The sequence below is a fragment of the Megascapheus bottae genome, chromosome 17, assembly GCF_031878675.1.
Source record: "Megascapheus bottae isolate mThoBot1 chromosome 17, mThoBot2.hap1, whole genome shotgun sequence".
NCBI lineage: Eukaryota > Metazoa > Chordata > Mammalia > Rodentia > Geomyidae > Megascapheus > Megascapheus bottae.
The window spans coordinates 48,279,537-48,304,424 of NC_143525.1; the positions used below are offsets into that span (position 1 = coordinate 48,279,537).

The 24,888-nt window shown below is 39.5% G+C and overlaps 1 protein-coding gene across 7 annotated transcripts in view; it reads right to left on the minus strand.

Annotated features, from left to right (window-relative positions):
* Positions 1 to 24,888, minus strand: part of Rhot1 (ras homolog family member T1) — a 67,875-nt gene that overhangs the window by 18,618 nt on the left and 24,369 nt on the right. For all 7 annotated transcript variants that reach the window (XM_090351273.1, XM_090351270.1, XM_090351275.1 and 4 more), the window contains exons 7-17: positions 22,026 to 22,134; positions 21,164 to 21,265; positions 16,784 to 16,882; positions 16,126 to 16,234; positions 14,544 to 14,664; positions 10,952 to 11,036; positions 10,146 to 10,291; positions 8,026 to 8,126; positions 5,082 to 5,212; positions 4,050 to 4,133; positions 1,959 to 2,078 (exon numbers count right to left, since the gene is read on the minus strand). In XM_090351273.1, the coding sequence (XP_090207399.1) occupies positions 1,959 to 2,078; positions 4,050 to 4,133; positions 5,082 to 5,212; positions 8,026 to 8,126; positions 10,146 to 10,291; positions 10,952 to 11,036; positions 14,544 to 14,664; positions 16,126 to 16,234; positions 16,784 to 16,882; positions 21,164 to 21,265; positions 22,026 to 22,134 (1,207 nt within the window). The remainder of the gene's footprint in view (positions 1 to 1,958; positions 2,079 to 4,049; positions 4,134 to 5,081; positions 5,213 to 8,025; positions 8,127 to 10,145; positions 10,292 to 10,951; positions 11,037 to 14,543; positions 14,665 to 16,125; positions 16,235 to 16,783; positions 16,883 to 21,163; positions 21,266 to 22,025; positions 22,135 to 24,888) is intronic.

The following is a 24,888-nucleotide window of genomic DNA, read 5'->3' on the forward strand; positions in this document are numbered from 1 at the left end:
AGATGAGTTCTATGTACTTCTAATCATATAAAATAATACTTATCAAATGAGTTCTAGGAAATGGAAACAAGGGAAAAATAACCCAACAGAATGGCAGTTCACTCGATATAATCAATTATATTAAAAAAATCAAAACAAAAACAACAACAAAAGAAGAAGAAAAAAAAGAAAACCTTTCTCTGGATAGTCAAAGTAACAACAGTTGCTCAGGGCTTGAATACTGGTCCTGAGCTTTTTTTGCTTAAGGTAACACTTCACCATTTAAGCCAAAGAGCTACTTCCAATTTTTCTGTGGCTAAATAGAAGTAAGTCTCATGGACTTTTTTGCTTGAGGTGACTTGAACTTGGATCCTTAGATCTTAGCCTCCTGAATATGTAGAATTATAGGTGTGAGCTACCTGTGCCCAGCTCTATAGTTTTAAACAGAGAAAATAAACTGAGAGGCAAAGTTTGCAGTGGTATAAATCAATTTCATAGTAAATACGACTACAGTCACTTGTTTGGAAGTAGAGGTGTAGTTCAAGTGGTAAAGTGACAACTTTGAATAAAAAAAGGGAGACAGCACAAGGACCTGAGTTTAAGCCCCACTACTGCCCACCCCACTACAAAAAAAGAGATCGCTTTCCTAATGTGGATAACAAAACAGACCAATTCCAATTCTTTAGATTCACTGCATTTTTTAACAAGATTTCTTAATTAAAAAAAAATTATGAAGCAAAAAGAAATCCAAAGCCAGGCGCTGTGGCTCATGCCTATAATCTTAGCTACTCAGGAGGTTGAGATCTGAGGATCAGTGTTCAAAGCCAGCTTGGGCACAAAAGGATCTGAGACTCTTATCTCCTCTTAACCTCCAGAAAATGGGAAGTGGGGCTTGGCTTAAGGATAGGGCAGTAGCCTTGAGCTGAAGAGCTCAGGACAATGCCCAAGCCCAGGGGTAGGGTGGTAGCCTTGAGCTGAAGAGCTAAGGGACAGTGTCCACGAGTTCAAGCCCTATGATCCACCAAAAAAAAAAAAAAATCCTTCTATTGTTAGACCTCTGGATTATTTCCAGGTTTTACTACCTAAAACTATGCTAGAACAAATACCTTTGTGCATACAGTTTTTCTTCCTATTGATTCTTGTTGATAATCTAAAAAAAACCAAAAACTGATCAATTTTCCAAGCCTCTGGTTTACTCCCTTGCTCTGGAGTTATTCTTGGAAAAACTGGTAAAATATAATTGATATGTATTCCTAACCGCCAAGAAGACCTTTCATTAATACAAAAGTTCTTTTTCTCTTTTGGCAGTGCTTCGTGTTTGCCAGGCCAAGTGGTCTACTACGGAGCTATGGCATGTTCCAGCTCTTTTGTAGGTGGTTATTTTGAGCCTCCTGTCCTGCCTAGGCGTGCAATCAGATCTCATGCTGTCTGTTTTAAGATTCCCACTGCAGCTGGAATGACTGGAGCATGCCGCCATGCCCAGCTCTCATCTTCCCTCCTTTAAGACTGAGTCTCACAGACTTTTCTACCTTGGGTGGCCTGGCACCATAATCTTCCCAGTGACAGTAGTGACAGTCTCTAGTGTAGTCTGGGATGTGTACCACTGGCACTACTGTGCTAGTGATGGGTTGAGATGAGGATCTTGTAGGCTGTCTTGCCGGGGTTAACTCTGATCAGCAATCCTCCTATTCTTAGCCCCCGGATAAGGATTACAGGCATGAGTCACAGATTCCTAACTTGAGAGTTCTCACCCGGGAATGTATGACTCATATGTGGGAGGGTGGGGAAGCCCAGTGTGATAATCTACCACTGTAGTATGAACCAAGAAGGGAGAGGGTAAAGATACAGGCATTTAAAAAACTCTGTAAGTGATTGTGTTGCACTTTTCTTTTTTGGGGGGGAGTCGGAAACATTACACTGCAATTCCATTAAAACACCACAGAATTTATATTTAGTCATAATCTATAAGACCAACAAACCTTAAAAATCCTGGCACAGTATTCAAAGGACTTGGGATTAGTGACATCATATACCAGGCATACAACATCACAAATGATTTCAGCCTCAGTTAGAAATTCCGATTCAGAGATATCATGCAACTTGTAAAAAGAAAAAGATAATGAAAACCGTAAGTATCATCATGTTAACATACAACAAGCATCACGGGGTATAATGACTGGTTCAACAAATGGACTTCCTCATTTAAAAAGTGGTGTGAAAGCACAACTTTAAAGACCATTTTTAAAAGAAAGAAGTATAAACAGTATCTTCTGATTCTGTGACTAACAGTAATTGACTGACATTTAATGTGTGACTAATTGTGTGCAGGTCAAGCTCTTCCTGTGCACTGTCCATATTCTACACAGGAGACAGGCTCCAAAGATCAGGTCAAAAGAAAACTTATTTAAGGAATCATCAAACCAAAAGTTGAATTCACATGATTACCAAGAATATTTTCCCTCCTACCAGACTATCTTTTCTTCCCACTAATCAAAAACCACAAAGCAAATGACTCTTTATACTAAGGTCATTTTGTTCTACTTCACTGCCTACTCTTTCCATAAAATTTCTTAAAGAAGAAAGGGTATCAATGTATGTGAATTAATGCACCTCCTATCTGGCAAATATAATGTAAACCTTCTATTAATTAAAATAAAAAATATATGAAAAAAATTTCTTAAAGAAATATCCATGCCAGGCGTGGTGGCTCACGCCTGTCATCCTAGCTACTCAGGAGGCTGAGATCTGAGGATGAAGGCTCAAAGCCAGCCCAGGCACAAAGGGACCTGAGACTCTGATCCCCAATTAACCTCTAGAAAATGGGAAGTGGGGCTTGGCTCAAGGGTAGGCAATAGCCCTGAGCTGAAGAGCACAGGGACAATGCCCAGGCCCAGGCCCAGGGGGAGGGGGTAGCTTTGAACTGAAGAGCTCAGGGACAGTGCCCAGGCTGAATTCAAGCCGCATGACCCACAAAAAAAGGAAAAAAAAAAAAGAAATATCCTTTCATGGTGACACTGTCCAGAAAGAAATGTAGTCTGTATTTGACTTATATAACTATATCCTTTACAATAACACTAAAAAATTTAAAAAGAAATGCCCTCATATGAAGATGATCGCAAGAGAATGATCCTTATTGAGAAGATGAAAGGGGTATAGTAAGAAGTAACTCAAAACATGGCCAGGAGTTTGGCCTAAGGGTAGAGGGCTTGCCTAGCATGCATGGTAGAGCTCTAGTCTTGACAAAGTCCAAGGACAGTGCTCAGGCCCTGAATTCATGCTCCAGGACTGGCAAAAAAAAAAAAAAAAATAATAATAATAAATTGCTTGGCGAAAGTCAACTAACTATGGTGGACTGAAAAATGTAATAATAAGATCTAAGGTCAACATATAATTACTTTCTACTAAATAGCATGGTGTCTTTTTCATTTTTCATACATTCTTAGGTTATTCTCTTCCCTAATAAATAAACTTCATTCAGATTACATATAAACAGCATGGCTTTCACTTTCATATTTAGTCAATAGTGATGGAATGTTAAAAAAAAATCAAATAGAGGGGCCGGGAGTGTGGCCTAGTGGTAGAGTGCTTGCCTAGCATGCACAAAGGGTTCTATTCCTCAGTACCATGTACATAGAAAAAAAAAAAAGCTAGAAGTGGTGCTGTGGCTCAAGTGGTAGAGTTCTAGCCTTGAGAAAAACCAAAGACAGTGCTCACGCTCTGAGCCCAAGCCTAGGACTGGCCAAAAAAAAAAAAATCAAATAGAATTTAAGATTTATTTTTTGTGTTTATTACTGTGGTACAGCTACAATTAAGTATAGCTAAAACATACCATTAAATGTATAAGTGTATAAACAGATGCATTATCAATTGTTTCCACACCTGTATAATAATCATATGGATTAAAAGAATGAACACTACAATGAACCAACTAGGCAAAAAGTATTGCATGTATTGCATATAGTTTCTACATACAGGGATTGTTAAAGCCATTAAGTAAAGTTAAAGCAATTGTTTCAGTCATGGGAAAATAAACCCAATAAATAAAATATTTGTATCACAGAAATTCTTACCAACAAGTATTTTTCTTGTCCATATACATAAACAGTATTAATCGCATAGTAGGATTTATGATCATCATGAATTTTCTTCTGCCTCTGAAAACAGAACCAAAATCTCAGTATTTACAGTAACATATCACAGTAATTAGTTTTCATCAACACACACCTTTGTGTATGTACATGGGTAAGTTACAAATAAAGAGCATTCTTTACACTATATACAGTTTATTGATATGAAAGGATTATCGATTCTATGTTTCCTAGACGAAAGGTGCATTTGTTCTGCATGAAGTGAAAGCAGTACTGAAGAGTAAATATACTCTAGAGACACCTGCTGGCAATTGTCCTAATTTGGTTACACATGAGATTATGCTGAAAATCAATCTTCTTACTGAAAGAAGCAATCAGAATTAGTAGCTATCAGTACTAAATTTGAAACATTTTGCACATACATACATAAATTTGTGCACTTATTTTATGGCAAGGATTGTGTTAGGTACTTTCATATGTGTAGTCATTTAATCCCCACTAAACTGTGAAATAAGATATCCCACTTTCAACATGTCTCTCCCTTGCCTTGATAGTCTTACAATGTAGCCTAGCCTGGCTTTGAACATGTGATCCTTCTGCTCTAGAACTGTAAGTCCTGGAATTTCAGGTACACACCACCATGCCTGGCCCCATTATCATATTTTAGATGTATCTCTGTAATGCATAGGCCAATGAATTCAATCAGTCATCCAAAAATAGTGACTATAAAAACCATGTAATCTAGGGACCGGGAGTGTGGCCTAGTGGTAAAGTGCTTGTCTAGCACGCATGAAGATCCAGGTTCGATTTCGTGGACCCACATACATAGAAAAAAGCCAGAAGTGGTGCTGTGGCCCAAGTGGTAGAATTCTAGCCTTGAGAAAGCCCAAGGACAGTGCTCAGGCCCGGAGTTCAAGTTCCAGGACTGGCAAAAAACCCCCAAAACAATAACAAAAACCCCCATGTAATCTAATTACTATAAAATGTGATGACGTTTATATTCTGAGAACTCACCATTAAGTTTCTCCCAAGAAGAGCCTGAAGAACTCCACTTTTCCCACAGCTTTTCATTCCAATTACATTACATCTGAACACATTTCTTTGAGTTTGTTTTTTCTGTAGGTCTATCTTTTTATCTCTTGTCACTAAAAAGAAAAATACACAACACTAAATACATACCACTTAAGACTCACTGTGCTTCTGTTCCACCTTTTGCAAAAACTAGGTATTACTCTTTATCACTTTTATGAAGTGTTTCATCTATAAACATACTATCTAACACTCTTGCTGTATGTGAAATTAACTACTAAATATAATGCATTTGGGAAAGTTGACTTAATGTAAATTTTCAGTTACCAAATGACATTTATTTTGGCAGAAAATAAGAATCCTTAAAAATGAACAAAGAAGCCAGGTGCCGGTGCCTCATACCTGTAATCCTAGCTATTCAGTAGGATGAGATCTGAGGATCTCCGTTCAAAACCAACCTCAGCAGGAAAGTCTGTGGGACTCTTATCTCCAATTAATCACCAGAAAACCAGAAGTGGAGTTGTAGCTCAAAGTGGCAGAATAAGTACCCTTGTATAAAAACAGCTCAGGGATAGCACCCAGGCTCTGAGTTCAAGCCCTATGGCCACCCTCCTCCCCCTGCTCCCCCACCAAAAAACAAAAACAAAAACAAAAACAAACAGACAAAAAACTGGGCACAGGCAGCTCATGCCTATAATCCTAGCTTCTCAGTAGGCTGAAATCTGAGGATCACGGTTCAAACCCAACCCCGGCACAAAAAGTCTGTGAGACTCTTATCTCCAATTAGCTACCAGAAAACGGGAAGTGGCACCTTGGCTCAAGCAGTAGAGCAATAGCCTTGAGTTGAAGAGCTCAGGGACAACATCCTAAGATGAAACTGTAGAGCTCATCTAAGACATTATTTTAGCATGAATTGAAAATGAGGAGCCAGGAGTGTGACCTAGTGGTAGAGTTCTCACCTAACATGCACAAAGCCCTGGGCTCAATTCCTTGGTACACATACACCAAAAAAAAAGCTGGAAGTGGTGCTGTTGCTCAAATGGTAGAGCACTACCTCTGAGAAAGCTCGAGGACAATGCTTAGGCCCCGAGTTCAAACCCCAGGCCTGGAAAAAGAAAAAAAGAAAAAAAGAATTGAAAATGATTAAAAAAATAATACTCCAATAAGCATGAGGTGGTTAAAGGGTTACAGAACATCCACATAACACATTTCACATTTAAAATGTGTAAAAGTATACTCACTGATGTAAAATAAATTCTTTTTTTTTTTTTTTTTTTTGCCAGTCCTGGGCTTGAGCTCAGGGCCTGAGCACTGTCCTTGGACTTTCTCAAGGCTAGAGCTCTACCACTTGAGCCTCAGCATCACTTCCAGCTTTTTTCTATGTATGTGGTACTGAGGAATTGAACCTGGGTCTTCGTGCTTGTTAGGCAAGCACTCTACCACTAGGTCAAACTCCAGGCCCGATGTAAAATAAATTCTAACTGGTTAAGTACTTTTTTTAAAGGGTACTTGTTCTGTTAATTTTAAGAAAATTGTCTTCTTGGGCTAGTTTCCTGGAAAATATAGCAGATTTTATATCAAATGGGATATAAGAAACTCCGGAAATAATGAATCTCCTAACTTGTTATTTCTATAGCTATGGGTTTCTTTGAGTGAACACACTGCTTTGGCAACAATGTCTGGTTTACATTCAAAATCTATGACAGACATAATAAGAAAAAGGGATACAAAAGTGTAATGATGCATAATTAGTTCAACATCATGTATTAATAGGCTTTTTCTGGGGGTCAATTGTGGGGCTTGAACTCAGGGCTTGGGTACTGCCTCTTAGCTTTTTACTCAAGGCTAGCATTCTACCACTTTGAGTCACAGCACCACTTCTGATGTGTTTTTTTGGTAGTTAATTGCAGATAAGAGTCTCACAGACTTTCCTGAGCCTAAATGGCTCTGAACCATGATTCTCAGATCTTAGCCTCTTGAATAGCTAGGATTACAGGCATGAACCACTGGTACCCAGTAGGCTTTGTTTTTCTGAGATGAGGTCTTTCAGTGTAGCCTAAGATTATCTTCAATTGATCATTTTCCTATCTCTACCTTCTGAGTACTAGATTACAATGTGATGCCATGCCTACTCTATTGCTTTTAATATTTAAGAAAATTAAAACGCAAGATAGATTGGTAAATCCTTTTATTTTTGTTCAGTTATGGGGCTTGAACTTGGGGCCCAGGTACTGTTTCTGAGCTTTTCTGTTCAAAGCCAGATCTCTACCATTTTGTACCACAGCACTACTTTTGTTTTTGAGTCGTTAAATGGAGGTAAGAGACTCATGAAGACTTTTCTGTCCAGGCTGGCTTTAAATCATGCTCCTCAGATCTCAGCTTCCTGAGTAGCTAGGATTATAGGCACGGCGGCCCAGGTAAATCCTTTAATGCTCATAGTTTTTCCTCATTTTCATCAATGGAGCACTACTCCCAGGACATAGATTAGAAGTTTACTTTCTGTTTTGATAAACGATTTTTAGAACTAAGCAAAGAAAGCTAATAGAGCATAGACACATGGACTAATGAGAATGATCTTACTTTTATTCTTTGTAACATTTGAAACTGGAATCTTAAAAAGCAATATTCCAGTTGGGCACTGGTAGCTCATGCTTATAATCCTAGCTATTCAGGAAGCTGAGATCTGAGGATCCCTGTTGGATCCAAGCTTTTGCAGATAAGTAGGTGATATTCTCATCACTAACTAACAAAAAGTCAAAATTAAGAGCCATGGCTCGAGTGGTAATAGCTTTTTTGAGCAAAAAAAGTTAAGGGACAATACCCAGGCCCTGAGTTTAAGCCCCAAGAACAATACAACAAAACAAAGCCCACCACCCCAAACCCCCAACAATATGCCTTATCACAAACTGACTAGTATTCAGATGCTTACCTGTAATGGCTGAAGCTTGCGATTCTTGTTCAGTCAATATGGAATATCCTAGATATCCCAAATATTCCAGGCACCGCTGTACATCCAGGTAGGTGGTGAGCCTAAGAAAGGATAATATTAACAAGGTAAAAAGTTCCTAAATGAACTTTCAGAGAAAAGTGCTACCCACTATACCTCCTAGATAATATTTATTGATCAAGCTGCTTTAATTTCCTACAAAGCCAACTATGAGTTTTGCTGCACTGACATTCTTATGCAGAGAGGAAAAGGAGGAGGATTCGTGCAAGACAAGGATATTTTCCTTTGTCTCCCCAACGTGGAAAAGGTAACAAGTGATACACAGATTAAGACTGGTCAGTAAGAATTACAGCAGGTATCTCACACCAATAATCCTAGCTACTCAGGAGGCTGAGATCTAAGGATGGTAGTTCAAAGCCAGTCCAGGATAGGAAAGACTTTAAGATCTATCTCCACTAAATTACCAAAAAAAAAGCTAGTAGAGCTGTGTCTCAAGAAGTAGCTGTGGCTAGCCTTGAGCATAGGAAGTTCAGGAACAGTGTTCAAGCGCCCAAACTGGTGTATGCATATGCCTGTGACCATGTATACACACACACACACACAAAGCAGGGTAATGATATAGTCATGCACGCACACGCATGCTTGTGTGCGTGCACACACACACACTCAGCAGAGTGATGATATATTATCTGCTTCCAAAGTCAACATACAGTTTCTTATATATATTGACCAATGGCAGTGAAATGCTTGACAAAAGCCCCCAGATAACTGAAAGGCACCAGAAACTAGTTTGCTTTTCTTATACATCTGTAAAAAGAAGAGATCTTAATAGTGAAAAAGTTTATCTCACCAAGGCTAAAGTAACAATGTCATGAAACAAAACCTAAAAGATTCCCTTAATGCCTTATACATGTCAATCATGTCCTCACTAAGTCTTACTACGAATTAATGAGACTGAGTGTGGTGATCAAGACACTGCAGACATACTAGTTATGAAGGAAGCTTACATATAAGGATCACAGTTTGAAGTTGGCTCCAGATAAAACTGGGTGACACTATGTGAAAAATAAGAAAAGGACAGAAGTGTTGCTCAAGATGAGTGTAGAGTACTGGCCTACCAGTGTGAGGCCCTGAGTTCAAACTCTCATACCAGAAAAAAATAAAATAAAATAAAACAATTGAAATGAAATAAGTCTTCAATGTCCAGCAAAATGTTTCTTTCATGTTGAAGGTGTAAGATTATGTAACAGCATTATTTCCAGTTCTCTTAATCAAAGTTTATGTTTCTTTTTTCTTTCTTTTTTTTTGGTGGATCATGGAGCTTGAACTCAGCCTGGGTGCTGTCCCTAAGCTCTTCATCTCAAGGCTACTGCCCTATCCCTGGGCCTGGGCATTGCCTCTGAGCTCTTCAGCTCAAGGCTACCTCCCTACCCTTGAGCCAAGTCCTACTTCCCATTTTCTAGAGGTTAATTGGAAATAAGAGTCTCAGGTCCTTTTGTACTTGGGCTGGCTCTGAACCTTGATCTTCAGATCTCAACCTCCTGAGTAGCTAGGAATACAGGCATGAGCCACCATGGTGCCTGGCTGTTATTGTTTGTTTTATGTATGTGTGTGTGTGTGTGTGTGTGTGTGTGTGCGTGTGCACGCGTGTGCGTGCTTGTGTTGGGGCTTGAACTTAGGGCCTGGGTGCTGTTCCTGAACTTTTATACTCAAGGCCAGCAAGAGCCACAGCTCCACTTGGGGCTTTTTGGTAGTTAACTGAAGATGAGGCTCATGAATTTTCCTGCCCAGGACGGCTTTGAACTATAACCCTTAAATCTCAGCCTTCTGAGTAGTTGGGATTATAGGCATGAGCCACTGGTGCCTAGCTTACTTTTGACATTAAGTGTTTCCCAGTATCATCCTCCAAAAGAAAACCACCCCATACTGATGAATTCAAAGAACATTTATGATTCAGCTTAAAAATATCCAGCAGTACTACAAATCTTGATTAAAGGTAATTACAAGTGAAAAATTCACAAGCGCTGACAAGCTCACCTGATGAATCTGTCATAACTAACCTCACTGTGACTCTAGAGGAGAGAGGTAAGTGCTATACTCACGTCCACTGGGAAAGGAATCCCTGGTAGGTTATCCAGCCTCTTTCATTTGTGCAAACTGTATTATTCACATCTGGCCCCCAGGGTATGTAAGGGAAAACTTTAAACAAATCTTTAAGTTCATCTGGTGACAAAGCGCAGTCTCTATCCTGAAGACGACAAGGAAATAAATAAATAATACTTAGATACCTAAGACCAATTTCCCAGGGGAAAAAAATCCCTAATCTAGAAAAGCTATGCTAAAAACTGATTAAACAAATAAGAAAATTTATACTCTTTCAAGGAAATTCTTCACACAGATACAAGAAAACCTTCAAAAGTGAATCATGAACTAGACTTTTTTTTGAGAAAATAAAAGAGCAGAAACTATTTTTGCTGGTTTAGAAAGTGGAATCTTAGCCCAGCACTGGTGGCTCACACCCATGACTACTCAGGAGGCTGAGATCTGAGAATCGTAGCTCAAAAAGTCTGTGAGACTCTTATCTTCAATTAACCACCAGAAAACTGGAAGTGGCTCTGTGGCTCAAAGGGTAGAGCATTAGCCTTGAGCGGACAGTGCTCAGATCACACCACCGAACCCCCTCCCCCAAAAGAAAGTTGAGTCTGGCTAGAAACATCATTCACAAAGCTTTTTTTTTTTTTTGGCCACAGCTGTCTGTGGTTCAAGTAGCAGAGTATCTGCCTAGCAAGTGGGAAAAACCCTGAATTCAAACCCAATACTGAAAAAAGCAAGCAACAACAACAAAAACTTTACCATACACCATGAAAATTACAGTTTAAATATCAGGGAACTTAGTTTAAAAGCTTACCAAATCATGTTTGTCAAAGGTGCTTTGGAGAAATAAATATGCATGATGATTTAATTCAGTAGTACAATCAGGAGGTATTTTTAGCCTGTTGAAAAAAATAAGAAGAAATCATTAATCAAATATTAAAATTTAATTTTAAAAAGAAAAGAGGGGCCGGGAGTTTGGCCTAGTGGTAGAGTGCTTGCCTAGCATGCATGAAAACTTGGGTTCAATTCCTTGGTACCACATACATAGAAAAAAGCCGGAAGTGGTGCTGTGGCTCAAGTGCTAGAGCTCTAACCTTGAGAAAGTCCAAGGACAGTGCTCAGGCCCTGAGCTCAAGCCCAGGCCAGGCACAAAAAAAAAGAAAAGAAAAGAAAGGGGGTCGGGAGTTTGGCATAGTGGTAGAGTGCTTGCCTAGCATGCATGAAGACTTGGGTTCGATTCCTCAGTACCACACTAACCCTGAACCCCTCCCCCAACCCCCAAAAAAGGTCCAGGGACAAAGCCCAGGCCCGGAATTCAAATCCCAGAACCAGCACACGCACACACAAACATACAGTGTTGAAATTGCCATAATATTTGCATTTAAAGAAAGCATCATAAAGAAAGCAGAGTAATTACCATTTCCATATTCTCAAATACTATCATTTCTATGTGTTGGGAACATTTAAATTCCTCCAGTTATTTTTAAATATATAATTACTACAGATTGTAGTTATCCAATTATACTATCTAGTCCACCAGAAATACTTCTTCCATCCCTAAGTGCATTTTGGTACCATTTCAACCTTCTACCTACCCTCTCTCTCTAACCGCCTTTTGTGATCTAATGATTGCATTCTATTCCCTACTGTTTTGTTTTATGGGTTTTTTTTTTTGCCAGTCCTGGGGCTTGAACTCAGAGCATGGGCACTGTCCTTGGACACTTGTTGCTCAAGGCTAGCGCTCTGCCACTTGAGCCACAGCACTATTTCCGGCTTTTTCTGAGTATGTGATACCAAGGAATCAAACCCAGAGCTTTGTGCATGCTAGGCAAGCACTCTACCACTAGGCTATGCTTCTGGCTTTTCCCTACTGTTATATGATTAATGGTTTCAAGCTTCCACAAATGAGTGAGAACCTGCAGTCCCATCTATGTGGCCACAAATAACAAACTTCATTTTTTTCCCCCCCAGTCCTGGGGCTTTAACTCAGGGCTTGAGCACTGTCCTTAGGCTTTATCAAAGATAGTACTCTACCACTTGAGCCACAGCACAACTTCCAGCTTTTTCTGTGTATGTATACATGAAACCTGGGTCTTCATGCATGCTAGGCAAGCACTTTACCACTAGTCCAAACCCCTGGCCCCCAAACTTCACTTTTTATGGCTGGGTAGAGATCATATATGGCACTTTTTTTTCCTTCACTAATCCACAGATGGGTATCTAATATCTTGTTTGATTTCACAGGATGGTTGTGAGTAGCAGCAAACATGGGAGGGACATGTTATTTCCTTGGTATGAATCCATTTCCTTTTGATATATAACTGATATAATGGTCACAGAGCACATGGTAACTCTATTTTCAGCTTTTTGGAGGAACCCCACACTGTTTTCCATAATGACTGTACTAATTTGCATTGACATCAACAGCATGGCAAGTTCCTCATCAGCATTTGTTATTTCTTTTTTGTCTTTTTGGTAACAACAGGTTCCCTACCACTACGAAATCAATTATAGAATGAGTGTTAAAGTATGTAAACTAAAAGTGCTAAGGGAGCCACCATAAAAGGGCATCTCTGGACTACAAAGCGGGGCAGTTTTGACACTACTGATTATGGCACTATCCCTTGAATTGAGAATTAAAGGATGAAACCTTACTACATTGAGGGTAGTAGAGTGAAAATATACCATGGGCAAAAAACCTAGATAGGAAGCAACATGCGTTTGGTGGTATATAAACAGTCCACAGTTTACTCTTAGAATTAAAGCAGGAAGAGCATGAACACAGCCAGTAATGAATGACCTCAGCCATGTTAAGAAGCTTAGGCTTTGTCTTGTGTCTTGGGAATTAACATGGTGCGTGTGTGTACTAATTCAGGGCAGAGTTAATAAGGTGGAGATTCAAGAAGTGGTTCCCCAGGTTATTTTGCAGGAAAATAAAGGAAGTATGAAATAAGTATGAAAGAAATGACTAGTATATGCCACAAAGCCCTAAGACATGGAATTTACCATTTTTCTTTTCTTAAAAAGCACTTCATAGCTTCCTGTAGACAATGAAGGAAGCCAAGTTACTACAAGGCTGAGTTCAAAGCAGTATTGGTGGGAAAACAACAACAAAAATGAAAAAACATGTGCCAAGATTTAGACAAATGAAGTTCCAATTTAGAACTGATTAGCAGACAAGAATCTAAACACAAAGAACTCTGCTTTCTGGTTAATGGGGAAGAGAAACGAACAGCAATTAAGTCCTTATAAACTATTACATAGAGAGCCAGAGGTGTTATTCTAAAATAAAATTTTAAAAGGACACTGAAAAAATAAGGAGCAAAGTTGAACACCCAAAGGCCAGAGCATATTAAGTCACAATCCCTGAAAGGCCTGGTTCTATGGGTAGAAAAGGCACCCTGCAGCAAGGCAATCTCCTGTGTGAGGACAGCACTTAGCACATTTTTAAACACAGCATTATCAAAGGAAAATAACCATGCACCAATTGGCTGTTCAGGAAAACTTATTTATTCTGACAGAAGGAAAGAAAAATGTTAACTAATACATTTTTGATCTTTGAGTCTAAAACCACGATTACCTGGCATCTTTTTTCTCCTTCAGCAAAATGTGTTTTTAAAAAGATACTTGTTGAACTGAAGAGCTCAGGGACAACGCCCAGGCCCAGAGTTCAAGCCCTATGACAAAAACAAAAAACAAAACGAAAAAACCTTGTATTTTCCATGGAGAGAAAAAAAATTGGAGCAATACTGTAATTAGTGGCTTTCAACTGTGGATAATGTAGCTTCTAAGGGGATACCTGGCAATTTCTGGAAACATTTCTGGTTGTCACAAATGCAGGAATAGGTGTTACTAGTGTCTAAGGATGTATTAAACATCCTATAACAGGCTTCATCATGGCTTCAGTGTTAGAACACCTGCCTAGCAAGCATGAGGCTCTGAGTTCAAATCCTACCTCTATCAGGGGAAAAAAAAAAAAAGGATTTTCCAGGCACAGTGACTCATGCCTGATACTCAAGAGCAGCCTGGGGAAAAAGTAAGACCTCCTCAGCTCAACAAATACACTGAATGTGAAGGTATGCACCTGTAATACAAACTATGTAGGGGGCATATATAGGAGAATTGCAGTTGGAGGCCTGTCACAGCCAAAGAGCAAAACCCTATCTTAAAAATAACTATAGAAAAAAAGGACCTAGGGCAAGGCTCAGGGTGTAATGCTTCTAGCAAGTACAAGGCTCTGAACTGAAATCCAAAGACTGAAAAAAATAAAAATCTCTAGTCCAACCTGTCCATAGTGCTAAGAATGAGGAATAATTCTAAATTATTCCTGAGGAATAATTTAAAATTACCTAAGTATTTAAAATTTCTTGGTAAGTGAAATTAATTACAAAACCACAGATACGTACAGGGGGAATAAATATTCAGGTGTCAAATCCAGATCATCATCATAACCAAACCGTCGAAGCACAGTCCAAGTAGTTTCATGTCTCCCTCTCTGGATAAAAAGTGTGTGTAAAAAGAGAAAACCTGCAAAAAAAAAAAATCAATAAATATAGCTGATGTGGAGAAGGGTACACAGTCCCATGGGAGAAAAAAATACAAGATAATAGGAGGCTAGATTTGAAAAGACATGTATGCCAGTGTTCATATTGAGAAACAAAAGAGTTCCTTGGTGTTTCAACAAAACAGGGCTCATTTTGAAGGGTTCTGCACATACACCCAGTTTGGCGAGAGTAAGCTTGACGAAAAGGCCAAAATTACATTCAAGGGAATATACTGACAGTCATGAAGTTATATGACAAAAAGAACTGAAAAATCTTGTATTAAAAAAGAGGATATAGTATATACATCTTTAATGAAATACTCTAGATTCGAATTTCCTTTTTTTCTTCCTTTTTTTTGGTCGGTTGTGGGGCATGGACTCTGGGCCTGGGCACTGTCCCAGAGCTCTTCAGCTCAAAGTTACTGCCCTACCCCTTTAAGCTTCAGCACCACTTCTGGTTTAGTCATTAATTGGAGATAAGTGTCTCATGGTCTTTAGTGCCTGGGCTGGCTTTGAACTGTGATCTTCAGATCTCAGCCTCTTGAGTAGCTAGTATTACAGGTGTGAGCCGTCACACTTGGCCTAATTTCCTTTCTTATTTCACTGAGATTCAACAAAAGGAACATTCTAATACTTGATAAATTTGATTCATAGAACAAGTCTCTAAAGGTAAATTCGATTTAAAGTAATTTAAAGGAAAGATTTTAGGGTAAATGTGTTTATTCCACATTTCTCTGATGAACCTCTATGTTGCTGAGGATTGAAAATAATTCTCTCTCCCTCTCCCTCTCTCTGTCTCTTTGGGTACTGTCCTTAAGCACTTTTGTTCAATGTTAGTGCTCTGTCACTTTTGGCTTTTTCTGTGTACATGGTACTAAAGGAATTAAACCCAGGGCTTTGTATATGCTAGGCAAGTACTCTATCATTAGGCCAAATTCAAGTCCCCTGAACACAATTCTCTACCTCTAATTTATATTGAAGAATAATACTCCTCACAATAGCCTATCAGCCAACTCTTAAATATCCAAGTAAGATTTTAGCATCTTAGTAAACATTAATACTTTCTTCAGGTTAATAATAATAGACAGATGTTCATCTTCTGCAAAATTTCAGGCTGATGACTTCTTCCTATAATCCCAGTACTTGAGGAGGATCCTGGCTCAAAGTCAGCCAAGGCAGGAAAAGTCTATGAGAACATTATATCCAATTAACTACCCAAAAGTCAGAAGGAGAAGCGTGGCTCAAGTGGTAGAATGCCAGCCTTGGTTGAAAAAACGAAGGGACAGTGACCAGGCCCTAAGGTCAAGTCCCTGTACTGGCACAAACATAAATAAGAACTAAAATTAAGTAGTTTAAAAGAGTGGGGAAAAAAAAGAGGAGGAGTAGTAGTGTACTACTCAAAACCCCGAGTTTAAACCCCAGGAAAAAAACCATCTTGATCCTACCTTTCAGTGTCAATCCGCTGTCAGCTACGCCATCACTTATATGCTTTCTGACTACATTCTTGACATCTTCCAGAGCTTGAGGAGCTAAAGGAGTATTGAAACAAATTCTCTAGCAAAAAGAAAAATACATACACAAATTACGTTGAAAAATGCAAATAATATAAATCATAACCTACCAACCAATATTAAGCCACAAGAAATAAGTTAAGAGTGGGGCTGTAGCCCAAGGGGTAGGGGTCCCTGAAGAACTCAGGGACAGTGCCCAAGCCCCATACCCGCAAAAAATAAATAAATAAATAAAAGAAATAAGTTAAATAGGCTCCACTTTTTTAAGCATGTTATATTTAGAAGAAAAGAAACTTCCAATTACTGGTATTCTGTTTCTATATCACCAGGCTCTCTGTAGAGCTAAGGTACACAAAGCTAAGAAAGGAAAATGAGTATTTAAACTTCCAAGTTCCAATACACCACGGAATAGCATGAAATTTTTTATCAAAGAGTCTTCTTTAAAGCAGAGCCTTAAATAGTTTGATTTAGTAGTTTTTATGAAAAAGACAAAGACTTAACAACATATTGTTGGTTAAGGTAAGTTTTCATAGCTTTTATTATTAACAAAGAAAGAAAAGGATACACAAACATCTGAAAGAAAGAGAGCTACCTGAAAGAAGTTGAGCTCAGCATCACTGAGAGTACCATCGTTGTCCTGATCAGATACTTTAAATATACGAGTAAGGGCTTTTATACATGCGGGTTTCATCTATAAAACATCAAGAAAAGGAACAAACGTTCTAATTAAAGTAAGGCTTTACATTTATTTATTTATTTATTTCTTGCCAGTTCTGGAGCTTGAACTCAGGGCCTGGGCACTGTCCTTGGGCTTTCTCAAGGACACTGTGCCACTGGAGCCACAGTACTACTTCTGGCTTTTTCTGTGTATGTGGTAGCGGGAAATTGAACCCAGGGCTTCATACATGCTAAGTGAGCACTCTACCACAAGGCCATGCTCGCAGCCCAAGTAAGACTTTTTAAAATTACAACTTACCCAAGTTATGCTAGGAAAATAATCTCCACTTCCCAAGTAGCTATGATTATAGATTTGAATAACTTTGCCTGACTATATTTCAAACTTCAATGACAGATGTACTACTCTAATTTTTCCTAAAATTAGGATTTGAGGAAATTAATTTCATCAAATTTCTGAGACAGGGTCTTACTGATTATGTAACACAGGATGGCCACAAACTTGCAATCTTCCTCCCAAAGAAAGTCATGTACCATCACATCTAGCTTTAATGTGATTTTTTCCCCCCGATACTGGCAACTGAACTCAGTACCCTGTACTCTCATGTGGCTTTCTACTTGCTCACTGCTGGCATTCTACCAGTTGAGCCATGACTCCAGCCTGACTTTCTACTGGCTACTTAGAGATGGACCTTTGTGGACTTTTCTACACAGCCTAGCTTTGACCCATGGTCCTCAAATCTCAGCCTCTTGGGTAGCTAGGAGCCATCAGCACCCACCTTTAATGTGGTTTTAGAGTGTTAACTACCAATCCAGTTGCAAGTGGCTCAAATTTATACATGTATAGAACAATGTAAAGTCTAAACATTGAAAATTTTACCTATAAATTAAGCAGGTACAACTAAAAAATGAGCAAGAGATGGTAACAATATCTTACTCAGGTGAGAATGGGGGAAGAGTCAGACATTAGCAAAGCTAACAACAGAGCTAAGAACAGATAACAAATGAATAATGGAGACCAGACTAAAAAGGGACTTTAATGTACTACTATGAGAAGGCTTCAGAGATGAAATCTTATGGTATGAAAATAATTTGCAAATTTCTTTAATTATAAAATATAGCACCGGGGCTGGGAGCGTACCCTAGTGGTAGAATGCTCTCCTAGCATGAATGAAGCCCTGGGTTTGAATCCTTGGTACCACATACTCAGAAAAAGTCAGAAGTGGTGCGCTTTGGCTCAAGTGGCAGGACACTAGCCTTGAGAAAAAGTGTCCAAGGACAGTGATGAGGCCCTGAGTTCAAGCCCCAGGACTGGCAAAAAAATAAAATAAAATAAAATAGAAAAACAATACAACACTGGGCTGGGAATGTGGCTTGGTGATAGACTGCTTGCCTAACATGCATGAAGCTCTGGGTTCAATTACTCAGTACCATGCACAGAAAAGGCCAAAATGGCACTATGGCTCAAGAGGTAAAGTGCTAGCCTTGAGCAAACAAGAAGCTCATGAACAGTGCCCAGGCCCTGAGTTCAAGCCACAGATCTGGCAAAAAATAAAAATAAAATAAATAAAATAGAGCACCATGCTGGATCAGGATAGAATGAGCTTCTAACATATACCTAGAGACATCAATGACAAGACAATTCAGGAAATACTGAATTAAAAATAAATTAGAGCTGGAATACAGTTCAGTGATAAAGCAATTGTACAAAACCCTGGGTTTGGGGCCAGGAGTTTGGCCTAGTGGTAGAGTGCTTGCCTAGCATGCACGAAGACCTAGATTCGATTCCTTGGTACAATATACATAGAAAAAAAGCTGGAAATGGTGCTATGCCTCAAGTGGTAGAGATCTAGCCTCAAGTAAGCCCAAGGACAGAGCTCAGGCCCTGAGTTCAAGCCCCAGGACTGGCAACAAAACAAAAAAACCCTGTGTTTGAGCCCCAGCACAGCAACAAACAAAACAATACACACACACACACACACACACGGAAAAAAGAAGAAATTAAAAAGAAGCATCTCAACAAATGAATAACAAATAAGTCAGGATCAAGAAATATAACTAAAGTCTGATGAAGTGCCAACTCAGTTGTTTTTTTTGGCCAGTCCTGGCAAAAATTCAGGGGCTGAGCACTGTCCTTGGACTTTCTCAAGGGTAGAGCTCTACAACTTGAGCCACAGCACCACTTCTGGCTTTTTCTTTCTTTTTTTTTTTTTTGCCAGTCCTGGGCTTGAGCTCAGGGCCTGAGCACTGTCCTTGGACTTTCTCAAGGCTAGAGCTCTACCACTTGAGCCTCAGCACCACTTCCGGCTTTTTTCTACGTATGTGGTACTGAGGAATCGAACCTGGGTCTTCATGCATGCTAGGCAAGCACTTTAACCACTAGGCCAAACTCCCGGCCCTTCTGGCTTTTTCTATATATGTGGTACCAAGGAATTGAACCTGGGTCTTCATGTATGCTAGGCGAGCACTCTACCACTAAGGCCAAATTCCCATCTCCACTCTACCTTGTTTTTTCAGTCTTGGGTCTCAAGTTTAGGGCTGGGGCACTGTGCCTACTCAAGGCTAGCACTCTACCACTTGAGCCACATTGCCACTTCCAGCTTCTGTTCTGTTTATGCCATACTGAGGAACTGAACCCAAGCTTCATGCATGGTAGGAAAGCACTCTATCACTAAGCCACACTCCCAGCCCATTTTTTTTTTTAAACTAGGGGGTCAGCACTTTTCTGACTATAGAGCAAAAGCAAATTTAAATTACAGTGTTTCTACTGACAAAATACAGTAGGACTAAGATTTTGTTTTCCATTAGTCCAATTGTTTTTAGAGGGATGTTTTGCTTAACTGGAACTTAAAATCAGCATTTGACTATCAAAATGCTCATGTGTTAATGGTAATCTATAACGAGACTTTATCTTTGAAAATGTCTTTTAAAGCAAATCTACACTCAGTATGGATATATATTCACAGATCTGATTTTAATTAGCAAACTCACTACTTAGAAGGCATTTATAGAATTTATTCTTTCCTTGGTACTTGCCATTTAACATGTCATTACACTACAGATTAATCAGTACCAGTTGAAGGTTTACAGTTAACTGATCACGTACTATGGAAACATTCTCTGCCTTTGATGCTACGACTGAAAGTTATATATATACATACATATATATATATTACATATATACACATATGCTTTGTCATTTAAAAATCCACTCTTTTCACTGAAATACACATTTGAAAGGGGTAAATTTTATGTGAGATATATAAAAAAAATTCAATCAATTCTAAGTCCTCGGAAAATTTTTGTTAAATTTTATGTATTTCAGTAAGAAATTATTGTTTCCTTAGCTATAAAACAAAACAAAAAAGAAGCCAGGCATCAGTGGCTCACGCCTGTAATCCTGGCAACTCAGTAGGCTAAGATCTGAGGATTGCTGTTCAAAGCCAGCCCGGGCAGAAAAATCCATGAGAAACTTCCAATAAACTATTCCCAGAAGTGGATCTGTAGCTCAGGGGGTAAAGCGCTAGCCTTGAGCACAAAAGCTAAAGGGTAGCATAGATACGCTGAGTTCAAGGCTCAGGACTGCGCGCGCACACGCGCACACACACGCACACGCGCACGCACACACACACACACAGATAGATTCAAGTTGAAGAATATATTATATCTAGGTCAAGAAACTACACACGTAAACTATTAGCTAAGTTCTTGGAATGTTTGTTTTTATTGTTATCAATTCTGTTTGTTTTAACAGAACTCCTCGGGCCAGGAGTTTGGCCTAGCATGCACAAAGCCCTGGGTTCGAGTCCTTGGTTACCACAGAAAAAGCCAGAAGTGGTGCTGTGGCTCAAGTAGTAGAGCACTAGTCTTGAGAAAGCTCAAGAATAGTGCCCAGGCCATGAGTTCAACCCCAGGACTGGCAAAAAAAAAAAAAAAAAAAGCGGGGCCGGGAGTTTGGCCTAGTGGTTAAAGTGCTTGCCTAGCATGCATGAAGACCCGGGTTCGATTCCTCAGTACCACATACATAGAAAAAAGCCGGGAAGTGGTGCTGAGACTCAAGTGGTAGAGCTCTAGCCTTGAGAAAGTCCAAGGACAGTGCTCAAGCCCTGAGCCCAAGCCCAGGACTGGCAAAAAAAAAAAAAAAAAAGCTTCCTGAAATAACCTAGAAAACATTTTATTATAAATGTCATTGAAGTGCCTAGAAAATATAACAGTAAGCAATATGTTTTAATTCGTAGTTGTACTTTTAGCATACTAGAGTTACTACACAGGCCTCTAGAAGCAGAGCATAAATTACCTCCTTTTCTTCTGGACAGTACAAAGGTCCTGTAGGATGAAGAACAGCTTTCTGTGCATAATAAAAGAGCTCTGATATATTCTTCAGGTTTTTTGCTGAACACTGCAAAAAAAATTTAATTTTATGTTCTGAAATCAACTATGAGAGTCAAAATTTTGTTGTTGTTATCCATGAGACTTGAACTCAGAGCCTGAGAGTTGTCCTTGAACTTTTTCATTCAAGGTTAGCACTCTACCACTTTGAGCCACAGTGCTACTTCTGGTTTTCTGGTAGTTAAGAGGAGATAAGAGTCTCACAGACTTCCTGCCTGCCTGGGCTAGCTTTAAACCTGGATCCTCAGATCTTAGCTAGGATCACAGGCATGAATCACCAGCTCAAAAACAATTTTTATTTCCTTTTGGTTGGTTACAGGGCTTGAACTCAGAGTCTGGGCTCTGTCCCTGATCCGATTTATACTCTAGTGCTCTACCACTTGAGCCATAGAGCCCATTCCAGTTTTTGAGTGGTTAATTGGAGATGAGTCTCATGAGGACTTTTCTGGCCAGGCTCTGAACCATGATCTTCAGATCTCAGCCTCCTGAGTAGGTAGAATTGTAAGTGTGCGCCACTGGTACTGCCAACGTTTTTAAACCATCAATATAAATAAAACTCCATTAATAACATGAAAAATGCATTTTTCTTTGGTAAATGCCTAGAAAAAGTGTAGAAGCCAACTATAAATTTTCTTTGTTATTTAGTTCACACGACTTCACAAAGAACAGAAATTTCGTTGCATCCCACACTATCCCTCTTTCCTAATCAGAACCTCAGGTTAGTGAAAACTTGCCAACATTAAATTTCCAAATCAAATGATGAGACATACCTCTACACACGTTTCTATTTCTGTATATTGGTTCATAATAGGAAGGATGGTCTCCATGCTACTGTATTCCACCAAATCAGATTTGTTCCCAACTAGTATTAAAGGCAGCCTGAAATAGAGTAAGTTGCAACGAGGAAGGTAAGACATTAGACTTACATTTAAATTTACATCTTAATTCAATCCAACTAAAAAACTTAATTTCCCCAACATAAAGCCTCTTTTTGGGTCAAGTACTCTAGTGAAATAAGTTCATTAATTCGTTTGACACATATTACAGAGTACTTTTTTATTTTATTTTTTGCCAGTCCTGGGATTTTTATCTCAGGGCCTGACCACCGTCCTTGGGCTTTCTCAAGGCTAGAGCTCTACCACTGGAGCCAGAGCACCACTTCCGCCCTTTTCTATATATGTGGTACCAAGGAATCGAACCCGGGTCTTCATGTACGGTAGGCAAACACTCTACCACTAGGCCAAACTCCCGGCCCTACAGAGTACTTACTATAATAAGCTACACACTCGGGCTGGGAGTTTGGCCTAGTGGGCCTAGTGGTTGAGTGCTTGCCTAGCATGCACGAAGACCGGGTTCGATTCCTTGGTACCACATACACAGAAAAAAGCCGGAAGTGGTGCTGAGGCTCAAGTGGTAGAGCTCTAGCCTTGAGAAAGTCCAAGCACAGTGCTCAGGCCCTGAGCTCAAGCCCAGGACTGGCAAAAAAAAAAAAAAAAAAAAAAAGCTACACACTCAGACAAGGACTCAAGACAGAAAAAGACCCTGCCCATCCAACAATAAAAACCACAAAATAAACAAATATAACTTCCGACTCAGTATTTTGAAAGAACTCCAAAGGGAACCATAGAGTAATGGGAGAAAGCTGATAATAAATAGCAATCAAGAAAGACTTCTTTTAAGAAGGTGGCTTTTTAGCAAAGAAATGAAGGACAAGATAGAATTTACCATTTGAGGAACAAAGAAGAGCTAGCTGAGAAGGGGACAGCTTGTCCAAAAGCTCCATAGGGAAAGAACATCCTGGTGGGGCTAAATCACAGGGAAAAAATGCCAGAGTGGAGAATAGTGAGCATCAGGAAAGAGTTAAGATATAGGACTGGAGAACCAAAGGCCAAATACACAAACACTTACAAGCTGTGGTGAAGAATGTGAATTTTACTGTTAGTGTGAATGGAAGCACTGAAAGGTTATAAGCAGGGACATGAATGACATTTCAGAGATATATAATTAAATATTTACAGCTTGATTAGATGTCTCAGTTTGCTTCAAAATGGCCCCATGGGCTGGGCACAAGTGGCTCACACTTGTATATCCTAGCTACTAGAAAGACTGTAAGACTCATTTTCAATTAGCTACCAAAACAGTTGGAAGCAGAGCTGTGGCTCAAGTGGTAGAGTGGTGGCTTTGAACAAAAAAAGGAAGGGTTGGGCCGGGAGTTTGGCCTAGTGGTTAAAGTGCTTGCCTAGCATGCATGAACACCCGGGTTCGATTCCTCGGTACCACATACATAGAAAAAAGCCGGAAGTGGTGCTGAGGCTCAAGTGGTAGAGCTCTAGCCTTGAAAAGTCCAAGGACAGTGCTCAGGCCCTGAGCTCAAGCCCAGGACTGGCAAAAAAAAAAAAAGGAAGGGTCAGTGCCTAGGCCCAGAATTCAAGCGTAGATCCAGAACGGGGAAACGATTGAACATGGGGGAGGTAACAACTGAACATGAACTGCAAGATCATTGGGAAGCTGGTTGCCAAGATATGTAGGAATTCATACACCATTCTCTATATATTCTTTTTTGTGTATGTGGGTGCTAGTACTGAGAAGACGGGGAATCAAGGATTTTGTTTTAGACAAGTGAAATCTAAGAGGCCTATGGGCAATCTAAATGGGTTATCAAAAAAAAAAAAAACAACAAAAAACCCCCAAACCAACAGCCTAGTGGAGAACTGTTACCTGTGAATCTTAAAAAGTACAGTAGGTTTGAAAGCAAACCAGATTATTTTACTAGACTCCAGACTCCCTCAGAAACATTTTTTAGCATTAAGTTTACCCTCCTCGTGTGACCACTTACACTACCCTTAAAAGGACGGACCCACTGTATCGCTCAAATACACATTTCTAACAGACCCAGGAGGATTCCCCCAAAAAGTGGTTGATAACCACATGTATACATCAGAGTAAGTTCTACAGCTTTAAAAATATGTACATGTCCAAATCTCATTGCAAAGTTATAAATTCTCAAATTCTAGGTTGAGATGAAAGCATCCATTCATTTTTTAAAGTACCTTGGGTGACAGTGATAGGCATCTATCACTAAGAACCATCGTGGCAACGGTCTAAAACAGAGAGAACAGAATGTGAACTGTTAACTGCTTCCTATTTAGGAAGCTGGGATAAAAAGCCCAAATGTTTAATCCAGTGGCCCAAACTGGTGCTTGGCAAGGGTATCTCCTAGAAATGACTCAGACAAGAGCAAAGGTGGGTGCTATCCAAGGTAAACTTTCCAAGGCAGTCTGGCCAACACATGTAACATTTTATGGTAATGGGAATCTTCTCTATATGGACCATCCATCAGTGGTTACGGTAACTACGACACCTACAGGAAACTATGAAACTCCTGAAACATGGCTAAGTGTGTCCAGTGGCTTAAAACTTTAACTAGTTTTATTTTATTTTACCTCAGGTTAAATTACTACAACCACCTAGAGGCTACTGCATTGGACAGCATCACTTGAGGGGTGCAGACTATGCTATCTACCTTGTCAATAATTCACCACTTTAGGTAAAAAGGAGCTGTGCCAGATGTGGTGGTTCACGCCTATAATCCTAGCTACTCAGGAGGCTGAGATCTGAGGATCAAGGTTCAAA